Source organism: Boleophthalmus pectinirostris, unplaced genomic scaffold (assembly GCF_026225935.1).
Source record: "Boleophthalmus pectinirostris isolate CB_2022bp ecotype Guang Dong unplaced genomic scaffold, ASM2622593v1 HiC_scaffold_7, whole genome shotgun sequence".
NCBI classification, from domain to species: Eukaryota; Metazoa; Chordata; class Actinopteri; order Gobiiformes; family Gobiidae; genus Boleophthalmus; species Boleophthalmus pectinirostris.
In genome coordinates this window covers 37,528,461-37,551,245 of record NW_026571473.1, presented here as the reverse complement: position 1 = coordinate 37,551,245, position 22,785 = coordinate 37,528,461, and the positions used below count along the sequence as shown (strand labels likewise).

The following is a 22,785-nucleotide window of genomic DNA, read 5'->3' as shown; positions in this document are numbered from 1 at the left end:
CATGAACAACTGGCGGCAACTTCGCTGATGACGTTCCAAAATCGCATCGCATTAGATATGCTCCTGGCTGAAACAGGATCGGTGTGCGTGATTTTTGGGGATACCTGCTGCACCTTCATCCCTAACAATACTGCGTCTGACGGTAGCTTGACCAAAGCAATAGACGGTCTACGAACCTTTAACAAGCGCCTTAAAAAGCAGTCTGGTGTTGACCGGTCTATGTGGAATGACTTGGATGGATGTATTTGGGAAATACAAATCCACTGTCTCCTCTGTGCTGATCTCTATAGCCGTCTTTGCAGCCGTTTTAACATTGTGTTGTTGTTGCATACCCTGTATTAGAGAATTTATTAATCGTTTAATCACCACTGCAATTGCCCCACATCCTGAAGATAAGGCAGTGCAGGCACGTTTGTTGGCTGGTGATGATTCAGACATTGATGACTCCTCTGTGGACCTCTCAACCCTATTTAGACATGAGAAAAAAGCAAACTTGTAAATAACATTACCTCCGAGTGTAAATGTACAATTGCTTAAATTATGAAATCATAACTGAAAATCGAAAGAAGTAGTTATGGATTGATTTTGCCTTAGCAAATATGTGATAAACAGGAGGGAAATGTTAGAATAATTATATATGTTATCCCATATTTTCTATGTATTGTTTTTGTGTGAATAATGTTTGTGCTTAATAACTATGCAGTGACCTGTCACCCACTCTGCACACACTGACTATTCAGCTCTTTGCTGGGAGAGAGAACAGTTCTCAAGGTTGGCAGAAAAGAGAGGAAGCACTGTTCCTAAAGATGCTACAAAGATGCTACACCTTATCGGCCACATGCTGCTGATATACATGTTTGCACAATGAAATCATTTCTGGTGTTTCTACTGTTTTTTTGCTGTTTTCAACCCCTCCCCTTTAGAGAAACACCCATTATAACTAGTGACTCTCTTATGACAATAAAAAGAGGAGACACAGAGAGTGCATCAGAGCGGGTAGAGACTGTAACGGTAAATGCACTCTCTGTCCACCCTCCTCATGAGAAAACGATATTAATCTCTTGTGTTTCTTCTTATTTTTACAATGTTTAGGTGGGCTTAAACCTGACACCAGGTCTAAACCAGGTCTAAACCAGGTCTAAACCAGGTGTAAACCAGGTCTTAAACCAGGTCTTAACCAGGTCTAAACCAGGTCTAAACCAGGTCTTAACCAGGTCTAAACCAGGTCTAAACCAGGTCTAAACCAGGTCTAAACCAGGTCTAAACCAGGTCTAAACCAGGTCTTAACCAGGTCTAAACCAGGTTTAAACCAGGTCTAAACCAGGTCTAAACCAGGTCTACACCAGGTCTAAATCAGGTCTAAATAAAGTCTAAACCAGGTCTAAACCAGTTCTAAACCAGGACTAAACCAGGTCTAAACCAGGACTAAACAAAGTCTAAACCAGGACTAAACCAGGTCTAAACCAGGTCTGAACCAGGTCTAAACCAGGTCTAAACCAGGACTAAACCAGGTCTAAACCAGGTCTAAATCAGGTCTATATAAAGTCAAAACCAGGTCTAAAATAGGCCTAAACCAGGTCTAAACCAGGTCTAAACCAGGACTAAACTAGGACTAAACCAGGTCTAAAACCAGAACTAAAACCAGGTCTAAACCAGGTCTAAATCAGATCAAAACCAGGTCTAAACCAGGTCTAAACCAGGTCTAAACTAAGACTAAAACCTGGACATAACATCAGGACTGTTTTAAAGCGTATCCGAGTCAGTCAGAAATCCCGTGGATCAGTCAGTTTTTCCAGGCCTGTAGCACAGAGCTGTGAGATGTTTGTGTGACGTCAGAGCCGAGAATACCCATGACGCCTGAACACACCAGTGGAAAGAGCCGAGCCGGAGAGGAAAAAGCCCGAGCTCCTGAATGTGGCACGGGTCTGTGTTCAAGGACCCGCCCTCTGTGGGACGAGGGAAACCCCACATACCAGAGCAAACAGGACAGGGGACTAAACCAGGACTAAACCAGGACTAAAACAGGTCTAAACCAGGACTAAAACAGGTCTAAAACAGGTCTAAAACAGGTCTAAACCAGGACTAAACCAGGACTAAACCAGGACTAAAACAGGTCTAAACCAGGACTAAAACAGGTCTAAACCAGGACTAAACTAACAGGACTAAACCAGGACTAAACCAGGACTAAAACAGGTCTAAACCAGGACTAAAACAGGTCTAAACCAGGACTAAACCAGGACTAAACCAGGACTAAACCAGGACTAAACCAGGACTAAAACAGGTCTAAACCAGGACTAAAACAGGACTAAAACAGGTCTAAAACTGGTCTAAAACAGGTCTAAACCAGGACTAAAACAGGACTAAACCAGGACTAAAACAGGTCTAAAACCAGGACTAAAACAGGTCTAAAACCAGGACTAAAACTAGGACTAAACCAGGACTAAAACAGGACTAAAACAGGTCTAAACCAAGACTAAAACAGGTCTAAACCAGGACTAAAACAGGTCTAAACCAGGACTAAACTAGGACTAAACCAGGACTAAAACAGGTCTAAACCAGGACTAAACTAGGACTAAACAGGTCTAAACCAGGACTAAACAGGACTAAAAGGTAAACCAGGACTAAACCCAGGACTAAAAACAGGACTAAAACAGGTCTAAAACTGGTCTAAAACCTAAAACAGGACTAAACCAGGACTAAACCAGAAAAACTAAACCAGACTAAAACAAGGACTAAAAAAGGTCTAAAACAGGACTAAAACAGGACTAAACCAGGTCTAAAACAGGACTAAAACCAAGACTGAAGAAAAGACCAAAAACCAGGACTAAAACAGGACTAAACCAAGACTGAAAGAAAAGACCAAACCAGGACTAAAACAGGACTAAACCAAGACTAAAAAAAAAACAGGTCTAAAACAGGACTAAAACAGGTCTAAAACAGGACTAAACCAGGTCTAAAACAGGACTAAACCAGGTCTAAAACAGGTCTAAACCAGGACTGAAGAAAAGACCAAACCAGGACTAAAACAGGACTAAACCAGGACTAAAACAGGTCTAAAACAGGACTAAACCAGGTCTAAAACAGGACTAAACCAGGACTGAAGAAAAGATCAAACCAGGACTAAAACAGAACTAAACCAGGACTAAAACAGGACTAAAAAAGGTCTAAAACAGGACTAAAACAGGACTAAACCAGGTCTAAAACAGGTCTAAACCAGGACTGAAGAAAAGACCAAACCAGGACTAAAACAGGACTAAACCAAGACTGAAGAAAAGACCAAACCAGGACTAAAACAGGACTAAACCAGGACTAAAACAGGTCTAAAACAGGACTAAACCAGGTCTAAAACAGGACTAAACCAGGTCTAAAACAGGACTAAACCAGGTTTAAAACAGGTCTAAACCAGGACTGAAGAAAAGACCAAACCAGGACTAAAACAGGACTAAACCAGGACTAAAACAGGTCTAAAACAGGACTAAACCAGGTCTAAAACAGGACTAAACCAGGACTGAAGAAAAGATCAAACCAGGACTAAAACAGAACTAAACCAGGACTAAAACAGGACTAAAAAAGGTCTAAAACAGGACTAAAACAGGACTAAACCAGGTCTAAAACAGGTCTAAACCAGGACTGAAGAAAAGACCAAACCAGGACTAAAACAGGACTAAACCAAGACTGAAGAAAAGACCAAACCAGGACTAAAACAGGACTAAACCAGGACTAAAACAGGTCTAAAACAGGACTAAACCAGGTCTAAAACAGGACTAAACCAGGTCTAAAACAGGACTAAACCAGGTCTAAAACAGGATTAAACCAGGACTATAACAGGATTAAAACAAGACTAAAACAGGACTAAACCAGGACTAAAGCAAGTTTAACCAAGTCTAAATGAGTGAACTAAATTACTGAATCAGAACTATGTCAGGGCGTAGTCTAACCTTGGTCCAAACCAGTACCAAAAAAAGTACTCAGCAACGTTTAAACCAAAAACATGTGCAGATCAAGATTAAACTGGGACTAAAGTAAATCTAAACCAGGTCTGAACCAGGACTAAACCAGCTCTAAAGCAGGTTTTAACCCAGAAAAACACAAGTCTAAAACACAGTCTAAAACTAGAACTAAACCAGGACCGGAGCAGGTCAAAAACAGGACTAAACCAGGAACTAAATGACTGAATCAGAACTATATCAGGGCCTGGTCTAACCTCAGTCCAAACTAGTGCCAGAAAAGTACTCAGCAAAGTTTAAACCAAAAACAGGTACAAACTAAGATTAAACTGGGACTAAAGTAGGTCTAAACCAGGTCTGAACCAGGACTAAACCAGGTCTAAAACAGGTCTTAACTAGAACTAAACCAGGACCAGAGCAGGTCAAACCTTCTTGTCAAAGTCAGATCTCATCTTCTGCTAATCAGGTTTGGTCCTGTTCAGTGCTTCAGGGGTTTGTGTCCTCAGGCAACTGTGTGTGACTGTTGTGGTGATTGGACGGGCCAGTTCTGTCAGTTTGCCCCAGGGCAGCTGTGGCTACAGTATCTTAGCAGCACCGACTGTGGAGTGAATGAACGATGTACGGAAATATAAGTGACTTTAAGTGTCTGGAAAAGCTCTATATGAGACTAACGCATCATTATTATGGGACTAAACCCGGTCTAAACCAGAACTCAACCAGGTCTAAACCAGAATCAGGACTAAACCAGCTAAAAAAACAGAGCGATATGTAACAGTGCGCATCTTCTGCCAGCAGGGGGCACCTGACTTTATAAAAGGACACTCCCTGCAGCATCTGTTCTCTGACCTCGGTGCTCTTCTAGGATCAGGCCTCCCCTTGTAAACACGCTCAGGTAAACAAACTCTGTTCTCTAATCACAGTTTGCAAGTTTATAATTTAACGTACAGGTCTAAAACAATGTCTTTATTATAGTTCCACCGCTTCTAGAGTCCTGATGCGCCCGATCGGAGTTATGACTCGTCATGTAAAGCTCCTGTGTGTATTTACTGTTGATCGCTACAAGCGCCGCCGTTACCCACTGTCCACCGTTTGGTCGGTTTTGCCGTCAGATGCTCCGGCCGCTCGTCCTCAAGCCTCGTGGATTGAGAAGTGTGTGTTTTGTGGTATGTTGGCTGGTTTAGGTTCATGTAACTAACTAACAAGTGAAGCATAAAACATAATGTTCATTTTTAGGGACCAGGGTGGTCTTCTGCACGTCATCTGGTGGAGCGGTGGCCCTGTGGACGAGCTGCTGCTTTGTTTCTGCTATGTTTTATATTTTAACGACAAGGTTATTGTACAGCCTCTTTGGTGAAGCTCTGGTGAACGTTTTACAGTCTACTCTTAAAGTTAATCCAACAAAAATAAACAAATGAATAATGGTAATAATAAATCATTTCACATTTTGTAAATCACTTGTCTTTGTCTGTCAATTAACGGACTTGTGAGTCTTATTTTAGTTTAGTCAGTTTAGTTTTAGCTTCTGGGCTCTGCCCAGTGGCGTTGTTGGGTTCATGTTCATTTGTATTATACTGGGTTTCACCCTCCTATCCCCCAATACATATACCAGGACTAAAGCCGGTCTAACCCAGGCCCGGTGGAGCAGGACCAGAGCTGGGGGCAGGTCTGAGGTGAGGCATTTGTCACTGTGGACTGCTGCAGGTTTCCACTGCTCCGTGTTTCCACATAAAGTCGGACCGTGTTCACACTGGAGCATTCACACGAGCACAAGTAGCTCTAAACATTACGTCATCACTTTGAGCAGAACATTTTTACACACAGTCGCCAAAGTAATCCACAATGAAACTCAATATATTCTGTTTTTTGAACTGAAAAGGTCTTCACAAGGTCCTTCAGAACAGTAACTCGATTTGCATTCCAAGATCTTTTTAAAGCAATTCAGGAAAGATTCATAATCCGTGTGTCATTCGTTCATTTGTTTTTCAAAATAAAACCAGACATAAGAAAATGAAAAAAAAAAAAAAAAAAAAATATATATATATATATATATATATATATATTATATATATATATATATATATATATATATATATGTATATATATGTATGTATATATATGTATGTATGTATTCCTCATTATTTGTTTCCAAAACTATTAACTTTTTCATTTTTTGATTTTGTGTTTAAACGGACTGAACCAGAACTGAACCGGTCTCAGTCCTGGTCTGGTCCTGGTCTGGTCTCGGTGTCAGTCCCAGTCTGGTTCTGGTCTGGTCCCGGACCTGGTTCAGTCCTGGTTCAGTCTTGTTTTAGTCCGTTATCTGTTGTTTTGTTTTTTGTTTTTTTTCCCCATTTTTCATTTAAACACAAAATCGAAAACTGAAAAAACGAATCATTATCTGTTTTTTTCATTATGGTTTTTGGAGACAAATAATGAAGAAAGTTTTAGTTTTTTTTTTGTTTTTTTCCATTTTCTTATTTTTGGTTTTATTTTGAAAAACAACTAAACAAACGATACACAGATTCTTCATTTCTGTCTTATCAGTGGGACATTTTTAGCCTCTATTCTTCCAAAAAATGAGGATCTACTTTCGATTCTAGTTTAAGTATCGATCTGATTTGAGATATTTTGAGAACTTTACTCGTGACAGATTTAACCCAGAGGTATTTTTATTTTTATTTTGGGATAATACAGTAGTCCCATTACCAGAGGATAAACCCATTAGTGTATTTGTGGCAGATGCCCTCCCAGAGCTCATAATGTCATTACATCCGTTTGTTTTGGAGTTCCCTTCCTTAAATTCTCTTCAGGTGGAAAAAGTGAGTCACCCGCTCTGCGCTCTATCTCCAGCTCCGATCGTTCACGCGGCTGAGACCTTTTTATTTGGTGGTTCTGCGTTCTTAATTACAGACTCACGTTGTCCGGGACGATAAAGATATTTTTATTTTTTCGGAGCGGACCAATCGAACGCGTGTTTGTTTGTGTGAGTCAGCCGTTGCCGTGGAGACAGAGGCAGCGGCGGAGGGAAAGTCTGTCTCAGAATAAACTAAGAAGAATGTGTCCTTTCATGGAGAGAGGAGGAGAGGACGGAGAGAAAGGTAGAGGAGAGAGAGAGAGGGGAAAGAGAGGGGGAAAGAGTGAGAGTTACTGCATGTTGTTGTTGTGTCCTTGGGCAAGACTCTTCACCCACATTGCCCGATACACGCATCAAGAATCTCGGACTTCCGGTCATCGCGCAATTCATACTGGGAAGGATTTTATGAAAAAGTGAGCATCAAACCTCCATGTTTGTTTTCCCAGTGGGATGCGTCTGTTGACAAAGTCGATCTTTTCAAGTCTTTTGAACCATATCACTTTTGTTTCTGGTTCTGATATTGTCATATTTTAGTTTTGGGATTCGGACGTCGTAATTGTGTGGTTGTTGTTTGTTCTAACAGCGGAAAACGGCTTGAGAAATTTGTTTGCGAACTCCATAAATGCAAAAGGGAATCAGATGTGTGTGACTACAAACCTCCGTTCAAACTGTTTCTCTTCCCAACGGAATTGAAAAATAGTGAAAGGTGAAGGCGATGGGCAGGATTGATCCACAGGAAGAACCAAAAAGAAAACATTTGACTGACTAAATCATCCCGAGTTTGCAGAGAACATTTGGTACGTGGAGCGACAACAAAGCAAAATCCCGATCCCTCACTCAGTCTTGGTTACGAACTTAAAAAGTCAACGCCAAAGCGAAAGGCACCAACTGTTCACCAAGAAACACCTTCCACTGCAAAGAGACCAAGACATGATGTTGCTGTAAAACCACAAGAACAAGAAAGTGCAGCTCAGTCTGTTTGTCTCCTGCTCCTCTACATTAACAAACAGGATTTTGCTTTGTTGTCGCTCCACATACAAAATGTTCTCTGCAAACTCGGGATGATTTAGGCAGACAAATGTTTCCTTTTTCGTCCTTCCCGTGGATCAAACACAAAATCGAAAAATGAAAAATTAATCATTATCCGTTTTTTCATTTTGGTTTTATTTTATTTTTGTTTTTTGTTGAAAAACGAATGAACGAACGATGCACGGATTCTGGTCTAGCCCCTGTTCGTCTCGTTCTTCAGGTGTGTGGTCCGTACCTTCTTTGAGGCTCAGCTGGGTGGTGAGGTTGGCCTGGATCTGCTCCAGCGTGTCCACGGTCTCCTGCAGAGCGCTGATGTTGGTCAGGAGGAGGAGCTGTGGACAGAAACAAACGCACCCTCAGATATGTACAAAGGAGCAAGGAACTGGACCTGATCTAGTCCAAGTTTAGTCCCGGTTTTAGTCCCAGAGCTTGGATTAGAGCCGCTGCTCCTTCATGTTACATTGTCTTCCTTTCGTGTGTGACCCGGAGAGCAGAGGGAAGCCTGCAGGACGACGGGCTTTACGAGACAAACTGCAGAGTGTGAAGTTCTGGTCTGAACTGAGCCAAGAATCTGAAGAATCTGCCTCTCGCTGCACCTTCAACATCTGGGACTGTTCAGACTCTGAGCAGGTGAAGCGGGGTGAGCAAGAGGAGGACGGGAAGACAGGAGGGGGACAGGGGAGGAGGACAGGAGGAGGACAGGAGGAGGACAGGTGGAGGACGGGAAGAAGACAGGAGGAGGAAGGAGAGGAGGACAGGAGGACAGGAGGAGGAGGAGGAGGAGGACAGGAAGGAGGACAGGAGGGAGGACAGGAGGAGGACAGGAGGAGGAAGGAAGGAAGGACAGGAGGAGGACAGGAGGGACAGGAGAGGAGGAGGAGGAGGACAGGAAGGAAGGAAGGAGGTGGAGGACAGGTGGAGGACGGGGAGGACAGGAGGAGGACAGGAGGAGGACAGGTGGAGGACGGGAGGAGGACAGGAGGAGGACAGGTGGAGGACAGGTGGAGGACAGGTGGAGGACGGGAGGAGGACAGGAGGAGGAGGACAGGTGGAGGACGGGAAGAAGACAGGAGGAGGACAGGAGGAGGAGGACAGGAGGGAGGAGGAAGACAGGAGGAGAACAGGAGGAGACGGGAGGAGGGGGAAGGACAGGAGGACAGAGGAGGACAGGTGGAGGACAGGAAGAAGACAGGAGGAGGACGGGAGGAGGACAGGTGGAGGACGGGAAGACAGGAAGAAGACAGGAGGAGGACGAGAGGAGGACAGGTGGAGGACAGGAGGAGGACAGGTGGAGGACAGGAGGAGGACAGAGGAGGACAGGAGGACAGGAGGAGGAGGGAGGAGGAGAGGAGGAGGACAGAAAGAAGACAGGTGGGGGACAGGTTTAGGAGAGGAGGAGGAGGACGGAAGGAGGACAGGAGGAGGACATGAGGAGGACAAGAGGAGGACAGGAGGAGGACATGAGGAGGACAAGAGGAGGACAGGAGGAGGACATGAGGAGGACGAGAGGAGGACAGGAGAGGACAGGAGGGAGGACAGGAGGAGGACAGGAGGAGGAGGAGAGGAGGAGGACAGAAAGAAGACAGGTGGGGGACAGGTTTAGGAGAGGAGGAGGAGGACGGAAGGAGGACAGGAGGAGGAGAGGAGGAGGACAGGAAGAAGACAGGAGGAGGACAGGTGGAGGACAGGAGGAGGACAGATGGAGGACAGGAGGAGGACAGGAGGAGGAGGAGGAGGAGGACAGGAAGAAGACAGGAGGAGGAGAGGAGGAGGACAGGAGGAGGACAGGAGGAGGACAGGAAGAAGACAGGAGGAGGAGGACTAGAGGAGAGGAGGAGGACAGGTTTAGGCGAGGAGGAGGAGGACAGGAGGAGGACAGGTGGAGGACAGGAGGAGGACAGGAGGACAGGAGGAGGACAGGTGGAGGACAGGTGGAGGACGGGAGGAGGACAGGTGGAGGACAGGTGGAGGACAGGAGGAGGAGGACTAGAGGAGAAAGAGGAGGACAGGTTTAGGCGAGGAGGAGGAGCAGGTGGAGGGTGGAGGACGGGTGGAGGACAGGTGGAGGACACAGGTGGAGGACAGGTGGAGGACAGGTGGAGGACGGGTGGAGGACAGGTGGAGGACGGGTGGAGGACAGGTGGAGGACGGGTGGAGCTAAGTATCTAAAGTTCATCTTATATTCAGTCTAAAGTTCCGTTCAGACCAGAGTGTCAAAAAACACGCTGGACGCCTCTAGCTGGACGCATTTACATGTGAGTTTAGACGCCTCCTGAAGGGAAGAACTGCTGCCCTGGAAACAAGAGCCATTTCCTGGTCTTTTCCTGGAACAATGTCAGACCAGTGTGAGAGACTTGAGTGTATTTATTACATAAAACTCATCAGTGGAGGAGATCAGCTCGGCAGTTGCAGCATTTATATATTTATACTTCACTAATGTTTGTGGCTCTCCGCTCTGGTTCCCTGGGTCTTTCTCTTTCTTCTCCTTCCTCTGAATAATAACATCACTGTATAGGCAAGTTTCATTGTTGACAAAAGCGCGCGTTGCATGCTGGGAATTATTTTGGTCAGCGGCAAGAAACACTAAATTCAACATGACGGACGGAGCGAGAAAGCACGTAAAGGGTATTGATCCCGGTTATTTATCCACTCTAACGGCAGAGGACCCAAGACCATTTGACCAGAAATTGGTCATAAAAGCATCGACGGACGACAAATCACCCTTTTCAACCCCGACAAAAGGTGAAACCAAACCAAATTTCTGGTCGGAATCGCCAACTACCTGGACAAATATTCACTTGGGCGACATCCACAATGACTTGGTGGAAACTCCTGGGCCATTCACAGCAGAAAAGATGAAAACCTCCAAGAGTCTCGATGTGTTGTTGAACTTGTTGGAGTCCACGGTTTGTTAGGATCTTCTACGTTTGCTCTGCGGATGTTTGAAAGCCGTTTAATTCACCGTTAGTGGTTCTTTTCACTCAGAATACGAAAAAGACATTTTCCTTCTTCCGTGCTTCTATTTGTGCATCCGATAATGCAGCAGGAATTTACCATTATCGGGGATAAATACGCAAGGTTACGCACTGTGTTTGATGCTACCGTGTTTCTTGCCTTCGACCAAAATATTTCCAGCAGCAACGCGGGCTTTTAATAACAATGACGTCAGCTGAAACTCGCCTGTAGTTGTTCCCGATTGGTTGACGCAGCACATCTGACACCAAAAGTTCAGCATTTTCAATTTCTGATGCCGACGCCCTGGACGCACCAGATTCTCGCTTTGCTGACGTCTGAAGATGTGCTGCAAAAACGCAGGAGTCTATGTGGACACAGAGTTTGTATGTAAACTGGACGCCCCGGCGCCTCGGTCTGAACACAGGAAACTGAAGCTTTGTGCTGCTTCACTGTGATTGGTTAAATCCACTTGTCACTTGTAAATGTTCATTTGCACAACTTCATGACTCCAGGCACAGATCTGCAGCTGCTGGGGCTTTGAACTGCCCCAATTTACAGACGATCTGTCCTCGTCAACAGACCACAGTGTGATGATGTCACAGTCTATTTTTAGACACGGTGAAAAGTGCTACTGGACTCTGGTCAGACGATCCAGAGAAAGTCCACTGACACTTTTATAACACAGAAACACACACGGAACTATGAAGGACCAGGACTAAACCAGGTCTAGAACAGGACTAGAACAGGACCAAACCAAGTCTATGTCAAGACTAAACACGGACCAAACCAGGTCTATATCAGGACTAGAACAGGACCAAACCAAGTCTATGTCAGGACCAAACCAAGTCTACAACAGGACTAAACACGGACCAAACCAAGTCTATGTCAGGACCAAACCAAGTCTACATCAGGACTAAACACGGACCAAACCAAGTCTATGTCAGGACTAGAACAGGACCAAACCAAGTCTACATCAGGACTAGAACAGGACCAAACCAAGTCTACGTCAGGACTAGAACAGGGCCAAACCAAGTCTATGTCAGGACCAAACCAAGTCTACAACAGGACTAAACACGGACCAAACCAAGTCTATGTCAGGACTAGAACAGGACCAAACTAGGTCTACATCAGGACTAGAACAGGACCAAACCAGGTCTACATCAGGACTAGAACAGGACCAAACCAGGTCTACATCAGGACTAGAACAGGACCAAACTAGGACTAGAACAAGACCAAACCAAGTCTACGTTAGGACTAAACACAGATCAAACCAGGACTAAACATAGATCAAAGCAGGACTAGAAGAGGACCAAACAAAGTCTCTGTCAGGTCTAGAACAGGACCAAACCAAGTCTACATCAGGACTAGAACAGGACCAAACCAAGTCTACAACAGGACTAGAACAGGACCAAACTAGGTCTACATCAGGACTAAACACGGATCAAACACAGAACCAAACCAGGACGAGTTTGAACACATCTTGATGTCAGACCACACTGTTGGTTTGGGTTATATAAAAAAATTGAATTGTTTCCATGGATACTGGTTTGTTTGTGGGCATTTTCCATGGATACAATATTAGATTTTACAGAGTTACGAAAACACAGAAAGGGATGGTACTGTGTTTGGTCTTATGTCACACTGGGATTTGGTGCTTTTACGCTTAAAGGTCCATTATTACAAAAAACAGATTCTTGTAAACTTTTAGTCCTGTTATAATTCTAGTCTTTGTTTGTCTAAGGGGAAATCCCATAATGCTTTGTGTCTTATGCTTAAAGTCACAATCTGATTTTAGTGACTGGGAAACTGTCAGGATTCCAAAAATGTTTCATAATAAAATACATATTCCACTATGAAAGACACAGGGACTAAGGACCAGGACTAAACCAGGTCTAGAACAGGACCAAACCAGGTCTACATCAGGACTGAACATACTGTAGATCAAACACAGAACCAAACCAGGACAAGTTTGAACTCATCTTGTCGTTTAATTAAACACTACACCACACTGCTGCTTTTAAATCTACTTTTTCCATTGATACAGATTTGTTTGTGGTCCTTTTTTTTTTTTTTTTTTTTTGACAGATTTTATAACCAGGCTCACTGATACTTCGCGGTGACGTTTGTCTGGTGTTTACATGTGGACCCGGTCAAGCAGAAGTAAACAACAAGGCCAAAAATTCAAGTTAATGCATCTGATATAAAAATGTATTGAACAGATACATATGTACTCTAGTTTATGAAACTGTTGACCTTTTTTCTGTACCATTTTTGGTTCTAAAGTTCCATATGTTTTAAACAGACCATGTATGAAACATGGAACAAAAATTATTTCCCAAATTTCAAAGACCTGCAAATCATGTAAATAAATGGATGTATTTCATCATATCTTGTGTTATTCCATCTTTGAACTGTTGATGAAGGTACATGATTTTTCAAAAAAAAAAAAGTATTTAAAATGATAAAAATTTGCTTGGAAGGACTGACATATTTTATAGAAATAGTTTCCTTTCATTTTGAAGTAATATTAAAGTATTCAGAAGAAAAAAGTGACAAATGATGTAAAATCCTGCACCTTCTACTTGCTTTGCACAATTTTCCCTCCGTTACTTTTCCCTCCGTTACCATGACCTTTCTTAATAAAAAATCTCATGAGTCAAAAAGTAAGAGGTTTTTCAACCTAATCTTGTACCATATGGTAGAAAACTATATGAAGCAAATATTCAAACCAGTTTGTTAAGGATATGTAAGTGAGAACCAAGAGTTATCACTGTTTGGATTTATTGCCCAAAAAGTGCTGCATATTTCATTCCCTCCGTTACAGACATGAGTTTTTTACATTTTTTGTGAAACAACTTGAAAGAATATCACACACAGGTTTAACTTGACCCTGTTGGAGTGTAACTCTTTCCTACATTCTGATACTTTACTTATTTCAATAGTCCCTCTAGTTTCTGAATAAGAGACATTTGAATGTTAAAAATCTGCCCCTGTTTCCCTCCGTTAACACTTGACTGGACCCATGTGCTTCACTGCTTCACTCGCTTGGAGTTCAGACACAATTTTCGTACAACGAGAAGAACGTTTGTGGACGTTTGTGACGTGTAGGTGGGATGAATATGACCTGGTCGTTTAGACTGAAGTCACATGTCAAAAGATCAGATATGTATCAGTTTCAGGAGCACATATCCAAGTGTCCTGGGTCACATTTGAAAAAATCGTATCTGTGTGGTTCAGACTGTCATTAAAAGATCAGATACAGGTCACGTAGGGGCCAAAAAATCTGATTTAGGTCAATTATAAACTCATCGAGGTGGATAATTAGGTCACTCTGAATCCATAAGGTAAGAAAGGAGTAACTTTGGACCACTGTTCTGTTTTTTCACGATTTTAAGACGCTAAAAATCTGGTTCGTAGACTTTAAAGAGCAGCTCATCGTGTCATGTAGAGTTGAGGCGACGCTTCTGTGATGAGGTGTTTGTTATTTTAAGAGCCGATTCACCACAAACATCTCAGATCCTGGTGCGGCCCGGCGGTGTTCGGTGGAAAATGTGGTCACTGGCACCAAACGTCTAATGAGCCGCACCGAGCAGCAGCAAACACCGACATACCACACCTCAGTCCCAGGTCACCGAGGCTCTGCAGCACCAACTACACTACCCACAATGCACCGGCAAACAGCAGGGGGCAGGCCGGGTCCTCAGGAAAACCACAGCCTCGCCACAGTAAGAGCGTGACTGTAAGAGAGGGCCCCGCCAAAGTAAAAGCCTTATTGTGAACCCAGAGACCAAACACTCACTTTTTCCATTCACCACAAATACTGCTTCTACTACTACTATACAACAACAAGTACTGCTGCTGCTACTATTACTACTACTACTAATAATAATAATACTATGAAAGAAGATACTACTACTACTGCTATTCCTACTAATACTATGAAAGAGAATACTACTACTGCGACTACTACTGCTACTACTATGAAAGAGGGTACAGTAGAAACTACTATAGCTACAACTACTACTACTTCTACTACTACTACTACTACTACTACTACTACTACTACTACTACTACCGCTGTTGCTGCTGTTGCTACTACTACTACTAGTACTACTAATAATAATATGAAAGAGTATACAGTAGCAACAACAAGTACTACAGCTACTACTACTACTACTACTACTACTACTACTACTATTACTACTACTCCTACTAATACTACCAGTACTACCACAACTACTGCTACTACTAGTTGTAGTAGTACAACTACTAATACTATGAATAATACTATAACACTATGAAAGAGGATACTACTACTACTACTACTACTACTACTACTACTACTCCTACTAATACTAATACTATGAAAGAGGATACAGTAGCAAGAACAAGTACTACTACTACTGCTGCTGCTGCTGCTGTTACTACTATTACTACTAGTAGTACTACTAATAATACTATGAAAGAGGATACTACTGCTACTACTAGTCCTACACCTTCTCCTCCTCATCCTCCTCCTACTCCTCCTCCTACTACTATTACTACTACTACTACTACTACTACTACTACTACTACTACTACTACTACTACTTCTACTCCTACTACTCCTGACACTACTCCTGCTAATACTATGAAAGAGGGCACTACTACTTCTACACCTCCTCCTCCTCCTACTACTACTACTAGTACTACTACTACTACTACTACTACTACTGCTACTACTACTAGTACTACTACTACTACTACTACCTGTATAACTCTAAATAGTACAGCTAAAACTAGGGTCAGTTTATTTGCAGAACTACTACACAACACGGAAAGAGGAGGAATGACAAATTAGCAGTAACAGTCGTTGTCGTTGTTGTTGTATATGTTGTAGTACTAATAGTAGTAGTAGTAGTAGAAGTAGCAGTAGCAGTAGTAGTAGTAGTAGTACTTGTGGTAATATTATCAAAAAGCAGAGTTTGGGGCAGGTAGCTGATATTTAGTCGTTTTGTGTGAAAGGTAAACAGGAAGACGAAGAGGAAGGATGCCATTCTTACAGGAAACGTACTTGATTATAATTTTCCTCGGAATTCTCTAGAACTGTTTCGAAAAATGACAAAAACACCCTTTTTCATGGAATTGCGAATCATCCTTTTGTGCAAACGACAGGCAGAATAATACATGTAGTAACTGTAAACGACAAGTAAAGAAAAGTTGAAAAATATGTTAAAAATGAGTAAGTGGAGAGTTTTATTTTTGTGGACTCTGAATCACACTGGAAGAATTCTGTCCAAAACTCTGACACATTCACATGTTATTTCAACAAAATAAATGTCTTTTCGTATATTTTTATTTGCCAAATACCATTTCTCTGCACATTAGAGGTAATAGTTTGGAGTTAATAGTTGGGAGTAACAGAATTCCCAAGTGTAAAGTCATTATATAACAGGAAGTACAATTCAAAACCAAAAATAATGACCAAACTGGGAAAACAATTGCAAACTGTTTATCAAAATCTTAAATGTAATTATCTTTGTGGTTTTTTTAGTCACGTGACCAAACTGTCCAAACTGTCAGCGGCGTGTTAAGGAGGAGTGAGGAGCTAAAGTGAAAGTTTCTGTGACTGAACGTTGCAGATTTTGGATTTGTCCCAAAACCAAAGACTGAAGCCAAAGAGACGTCAAACTGGAATAACACACTGATGAAGACTTCCTGAATATGAAGATTATTCTTCCGCCTCAGCAGGACGTAGCAACAGTTACCAGCAACAGTTTAGTAGTAGACATAGCAGTAGTAGCAGTAGTAGTAGTAGTAGTAGTAGTAGTAGTAGTAGTAGTAGTAGTAGTAGTAGTAGTAGTAGTAGTAGTAGTAGTGGCAGATCTAGGATTGGTAGTTGCAGTTGTGGTGTACAGTAGTACTATAGTAATGACTCACAGTTTCCATCCAGCTCTGCACTGAGAGTTACACAGCAGTAGTAACAGTAGTACTAGTAGTAGTAATAGAAGTAGTAATAGTAATAGTAGTAGTAGTAGTAGTAGTAGTAGTAGGATTAGGAGTTGTAGTAGTAGTATACTCATGTTTTCCATTCTGGCTTTGATTGGTACAGTACTTTCAGTAATTATAGTACTTACAGTAGTCATAGTAACTGTAGTAGTAACAGTAGTAGTAGTAGTAGTAGTAGTAGTAGTAGTAGTAGTAGTAGTAGTAGTAGTAGTAGTAGTAGTAGTAGGATTAGGAGTTGTAGTAGTAGTATACTCATGTTTTCCATCCTGGCTTTGATTGGTACAGTACTTTCAGTAATTATAGTACTTACAGTATTCATAGTAACTGTAGTAGTGGTAGCAGCAGTAGTAGAAGTAACAGTAGTAGTAGTAGTAGTAGTAGTAGTAGTAGTAGTAGATGCAGTATAATATTCACATTTTCCATCCTGCTCTGCTCCAGCGTGTGGTTGGTTATTCTGATTGTTACAGTACTTACAGTACTTACAGTAGTCATAGTAACAGTAGTAGTAGTAGTACTAGTTGTTGTTACAGTACTTACAGTTCTTATAGTACGTACTGTAGTAATAGTAACAGCAGCAGCAGTAGTAGTAGAAGTAGTACTATAATACTCATGTTTTCCATCCTGCTCTCCTCCAGCATGTGGTTGGTGGCTTTGTTTGTTACAGTACTTACAGTAGCCATAGTAACAGTAACAGTAGTAGTAGTAGTAGAAGTAGCAGTAGTTGTTGTAGTAGTAGCAGCAGTATTAGTAGTAGTAGTAGTAGTAGTACTAGTTGTAGTATTTGTATAACAACTCACATATTCCATCCTGCTCTGCTCCAGCTTGTGGTTGGTTAGGTTGATTGTTACAGTACTTACAGTAGTTATAGTAACAGTAACAGTAGTAGTCGTAGTAGTAGTAGTAGTAGTATTAGCAGTAGCAGTAGTAGTAGTAGTAGAAATAGTACTATAATACTCACGTTTTCCATCCAGCTCTGCTCCAGTGTGTAGTTGGTTATGCTGATTGTTACAGTATTTGCAGTACTTACAGTACTCATAGTAACAGTAGTAGTAGTAGTAGTAATAGTAGTAGTACTAGTAGTAGCAGTAGTATTTGTATAACAACTCACATTTTCCATCCTGCTCTGCTCCAGCGTGTGGTTGCTGATTTTGATTGTTACAGTACTTACAGTAGTCATAGTAACAGTAACAGTAGTAGTAGTAGTAGAAGTAGCAGTAGTTGTTGTAGTAGTAGCAGCAGTATTAGTAGTAGTAGTAGTAGTACTAGTTGTAGTATTTGTATAACAACTCACATCCTGCTCTGCTCCAGCTTGTGGTTGGTTAGGTTGATTGTTACAGTACTTACAGTAGTCATAGTAACAGTAGTAGCTGTAGTAACAGTAGTAGTACTATTAGCAGTAGCAGTAGTAGTAGAAGTAGTAGTAGTAGTATCTGTATAATACTCATGTTTTCCATTCTGCTTTGCTCCAGCGTGTGGTTGGTGGCGTTGATTGTTACAGTACTAACAGTAGTCATAGTAACAGTAGTAGTTGCAGTAACAGTATTAGCAGCAGTAGTAGTAGTAGTAGTAAAAGTAGCAGTATAACACTCATGTTTTCCATCCTGCTCTCCACCAGTGTGTAATTGGTGGCTTTGATTGGTACAGTACTTACAGTTCTTATAGTACGTACAGTAGTAATAGTAACAATTTTAGTAGTAGAAGTAGTAGTAGTAGTAGTAGTAGTAGTAGTAGTAGTAGTAGTATCTGTATAATACTCATGTTTTCCATCCTGCTCTGCTCCAGCGTGTGGTTGGTTATGTTGATTGTTACAGTACTAACAGTAGTCACAGTAAAAGTAGTAGTTGCAGTAACAGTAGCAGCAGTAGTCGCAGTAGTAGTAGTAGTAGTCGTAGTACTTGCATAATACTCACGTTTTCCATGCGGCTCTGCTCCAGCGTGTGGTTGGTGGCGTTGAGTTTGTCGTTGAGCTCCAGGATGAGGCCGGCGAGTCGCTCCTTCTCCTCTCGGGCCTGGTTCACCATCTCCTCCAGCGCCTCCTGGTTCTTCTGGCACACGACCTTCGACCCCTCGTGCTGCACGGTGAGGTCGCGGAGCTCGGCGCGGCACTGGGCGGCGCTCTTGAAGTCCGGCGCCGTCGCCCAGACCACGATGGTGATGAGCGAGCCGATGAACCACAGGGCGAGCAGGGACAGAGCCAGCTTCTCGCACGTACCCGACGACTTGGACTCCGTCATTTTTACTAAGACTACTGAAAAATACTACAAATACTGCCTAAAAATACTGCAGAAAAATAGCACCAAAAAAATACTACCCTAAAATAATCCAGAAAATTGCTACCAAAAAAAATACTTCAGAAAATTGCTACCAAAAAAAATACTTCAGAAAATTGCTATTAAAAAAAATACTTTCAAAAATTGCTACCAAAAAAACAACAGAAAAATACTAACAAAAGATACACTGAAAACTGAAAAAAAATATTATTTAAATGAATAAAAATTTGTAAAAAGGCAGTGAAAAAACTGTGCCTACTTCTAAAATTTTGTGTACTTTTGCCACACACTTGAAATCGAAATTTGAAACTGAAATCAACTGAATGAAAGGAAATGAAACTTAAGCAATCACGTCTAAAAAAGACAAAATTTATACTTTAAATCAAAATCAAAAGTGAATTGAAGTAGCCTGTTTTTTCAAATATTAAGACAAAAATCTGAAAAAAATAAAAAATAAAAAATATGACTACTAAAATATTAAATGCTCAAATAAAAAAGCAAACTGGAGTCAGTTCAGTTCAAAATTAAGAAAATTCTAAGTTCAAATCGAGCTGCAAATCAACCAAAAGTTCCAGATTTCGTTTCAGAAAACTAAACTAAACTAACAAAACTTCAGAATTGTCGGTACAAACCTGAAAGTTTGAAGAGATTTAAAGTTGAGGATTTGAAAATAGTCCAAGAAAAGACGAAGATGTAAAACGTGGCTGGTTTTTTAAAAAGAAAAATCCCCAAAAATTGTGTTGAAAAAGTGAGTTAAAAAGTGTTTTTGGTGTGAAGTGAAAGAAGCTCTGTCTGCTGCTGAGAGTCTGAGTCTGACACTGCACCACCTCTCTCCTCTCTCTCTCTCTCTCTCTCTCTGTCTTCTCTCACTCCATTTCTCTGAAACTCCCTCCCCTCTTTCCTCTCTCTCTCTCTCTCTCTCTCTCTCTCCGTCGCTCCTCCTCTCTCTCTCTCTCTCTCTGTCGTCCGTCGCTCCTCCTCTCTCTCTCTAACTCCCTGTTTCTCCTCTTCCTCTCTCTTCTTTCGGTGTCACTCCTTCATTCCACATTTTATTCATCTCTCCCTCCTTCTCTCTCTCCTCCCTCTTTCTTTCTTCCACCTTCCTCACTGTCTTCCTCTCTCATCTTTCTCTCCTTTACCCCCTTCTCTCTCTCTTTACCTCTCTCACTCTCTCTCTTCTCTCCTTCTCTCCCTCTCTTCTTTCTCTCCTCTCTCTTTCTGCTCTTTCCCTCTCCTTCTCTCTCTATCTCCCTCTCTCTCTCCTCCTCCACTCTCTCTTCTCTGTCACTCCCTCTCTCCTCTCTCTCTCTTTGCTCTCTCTTTCTCTCTCCTCTCTCTCTCTCTCTTCTCTCTCTCTCTCCCCCTCTCTCTCTCTCTCTTCCTCTCCTCTCTCTCTCTTCTCTCTCTCTCTCTCTCTCCCCCTCTCTTTCACTCTCTCTTCTCTCTCTCTCTTTCCCGCTCTTCTCTCTTCCTCTTCTCTCCCTCTCTTTTCTGCTCTCTCCCTCTCCTCTCTCTCTCTCTCTCTCTCTCTCTCTCTCCCTCTCTCTCTCCTCTCTGACTCCCTCTCTCTCTCTCTCTCTTTCGTGTCCTCTCTTTTCCTCTCTCTGTCCCCCCTCACTCTCTCTTTGCTCTCTCTTCTCTCCCCCCCTCTCTCTCTCTTCCTCTCTTCTCACTCTCTGCTCTCTCGCTCACTCTCTCCTCCGCTCTTTCTCTCCTCTTTCTTTGCTCTCTCTCTCCCTCTCTCTCTCATTCTCTCTCTTTCTTTCTCTCTGCTTTCTCTCTCTCTTTATTCTCTTTCCTCTCTCACTCTCTCTGCTGTCTCCCTCCTTCTCTCTCATTCTCTCGTTCACTCTCTCTTCTCTCTCTCTTTCCCTCTCTCCTTTCTCTCCTTTCTCTCCTTCTGCTCTTTCCCTCTCTCTCTATCTCCCTCTCTCTCCTCCTCCTCCTCTCTCTCTCTCCTCTCTCACTCCTTCTCTCTCTTTCTCTCTCTCTCTCGTGCCCTCTCTTTTCCTCTCTCTGTCCCCCCTCTCTCCTCTCTCTCTCTCTTTTTGCTCCCTCTTTCTCTCCTCTCTCTCTCTTTCACTCTATTTTCTCTCTCTCATTCTCTGTCTTTCCTTCTCTCTTCTCTCTCTCTTTCCCTTCTCGTTCTCTCTGCTCTCTCCCTCCTCTCTCGTTCTCTCTCTTTCCCTCTCTCTCTCTCCTCCATCTCTCCTTTTTCTCTCTCTCTCCCTTTCTCTTCTCTCTCTCTCTTTCGCTCTCTGTCCGTTCACTCCTCCTCTCTCTCTCTAACTCCCTGTTTCTCCTCTTCCTCTCTCTTCTTTCGGTGTCACTCCTTCATTCCACATTTTATTAATCTCTCTCTCCTTCTCTCTCTTTCCTTCACTCTTCCTCAACTCGCTTTCCTCCCTCTTTCTTTCTTCCACCTTCCTCACTGTCTTCCTCTCTCATCTTTCTCTCCTTTACCCCCTTCTCTCTCTTTCCCTCTCTCCCTCTTCTCTCCTTCTCTCCCTCTCTTCTCTCTCTCCTTTCTCTCCTCTCTCTTTCTGCTCTTTCCTTCTCCCTCTCTCTCTATATCTCTCTCTCTCCTCCTCCACTCTCTCTTCTCTGTTGCTCCCTCTCTCTATCTTCCTTCCCTCTCTTCTCTGTCTCTCCCTCTTTCCTCCTCTCTTTCTCTCTTCTCTCTCCTTCTCTCTCTCTCTCCCTTTCTCTCTCTCATTGTCTCTCTTTCCTTCTCTCTGCTCTCTCTCTCTTTACTCTCTCGCTATCTCTGCTCTCTCCTCTCTCTCTCTCTCCCTTCTTCTCTCTTTCACTCTCTCTTCTCTCTCTCTTGTTCTCTCTCTCTCTTTCCTACATTGCTCCTTTTTCTCTCTCTATTCTTTTTCTCTTCTCTCTCTCCCTCTCTCATTCCGTCTCTCTCTCTGCTCTCTCTCTGTCTCTCTCTCTCTCTCTCTCTCTTTCTCTCTGCTCTCTCTCTGTCTCTCTCTCTCTCTCTGTCTCTCTCTCTCTCTCTCTCTTTCTCTCTTCTGCTCTCTCTCTGTCTCTATCTCTGCTCTCTCTCTTTCTCCCTGTTTCTCCCCCTCCCTCTTTCTCGTTCTCTCTCTCTCTTCCCTCTCCTTTTTCTCTCTCTCTCCTCCTTCCTCTCTCTCTTTCTCCCTCTATCTCGTTCTCTCTCTCTCTCTCTTCCTTCTCCTCTCTCTCTCTCCTCTCTCTCTCTCCTCCTTTCTCTCTCTCTCCTCCTTCCTCTCTCTCTTTCTCCCTCTATCTCGTTCTCTCTCTCACCTCTCTTCCTTCTCCTTTCTCTCTCTCCTCTCTCTCTCCTCCCTCCCTCTCCTTTCTCTCTCTCCCCCTTCCTCTCTCTCTTTCTCCCTCTATCTCGTTCTCTCTCTCCTCTCTTCCTTCTCCTCTCTTTCTCTCTCTCTCTCTCTCTCTCCTTCCCTCTCCTTTCTCTCTCTCTCTCTCCTCTCTCTCCTGTCCCTCCCTCTTTCCACCTCTCTCTCTCTCTCTCTCTCTCTCTCTCTCTCTCTCTTCTCTCGTTCTCTCTCTCTCAGAGGAAGAGACAGAGGGAAAGTTCTAGAACACACCTCAGTGAAAAATCCTCCAAAAATCCCTCCTTCACCCTGGAGACGCAAAAGACAAAAGAAACAATAACAGCGGCAGTATTAGTATTATAAGTAGTAGTAATAGTAGTAGTAGTAGTACAACAGTACTACTCACAATAATATCACAATAATACACAATAATA

General features: G+C 42.7%; 1 protein-coding gene across 1 annotated transcript in view; it reads right to left on the bottom strand.

Annotated features, from left to right (window-relative positions):
- Window positions 1-19,480, bottom strand: part of si:ch211-1a19.3 (uncharacterized) — a 59,491-nt gene extending 40,011 nt beyond the window's left edge. Inside the window, exons 1-2 of the mRNA XM_020926030.2 lie at window positions 18,684-19,480; window positions 8,066-8,162 (exon numbers count right to left, since the gene is read on the bottom strand). Of these exons, the coding sequence (XP_020781689.2) occupies window positions 8,066-8,162; window positions 18,684-19,007 (421 nt within the window). The 5' untranslated portion in view covers window positions 19,008-19,480. The remainder of the gene's footprint in view (window positions 1-8,065; window positions 8,163-18,683) is intronic.
- Between the last annotated feature and the right edge of the window lie 3,305 nt (window positions 19,481-22,785).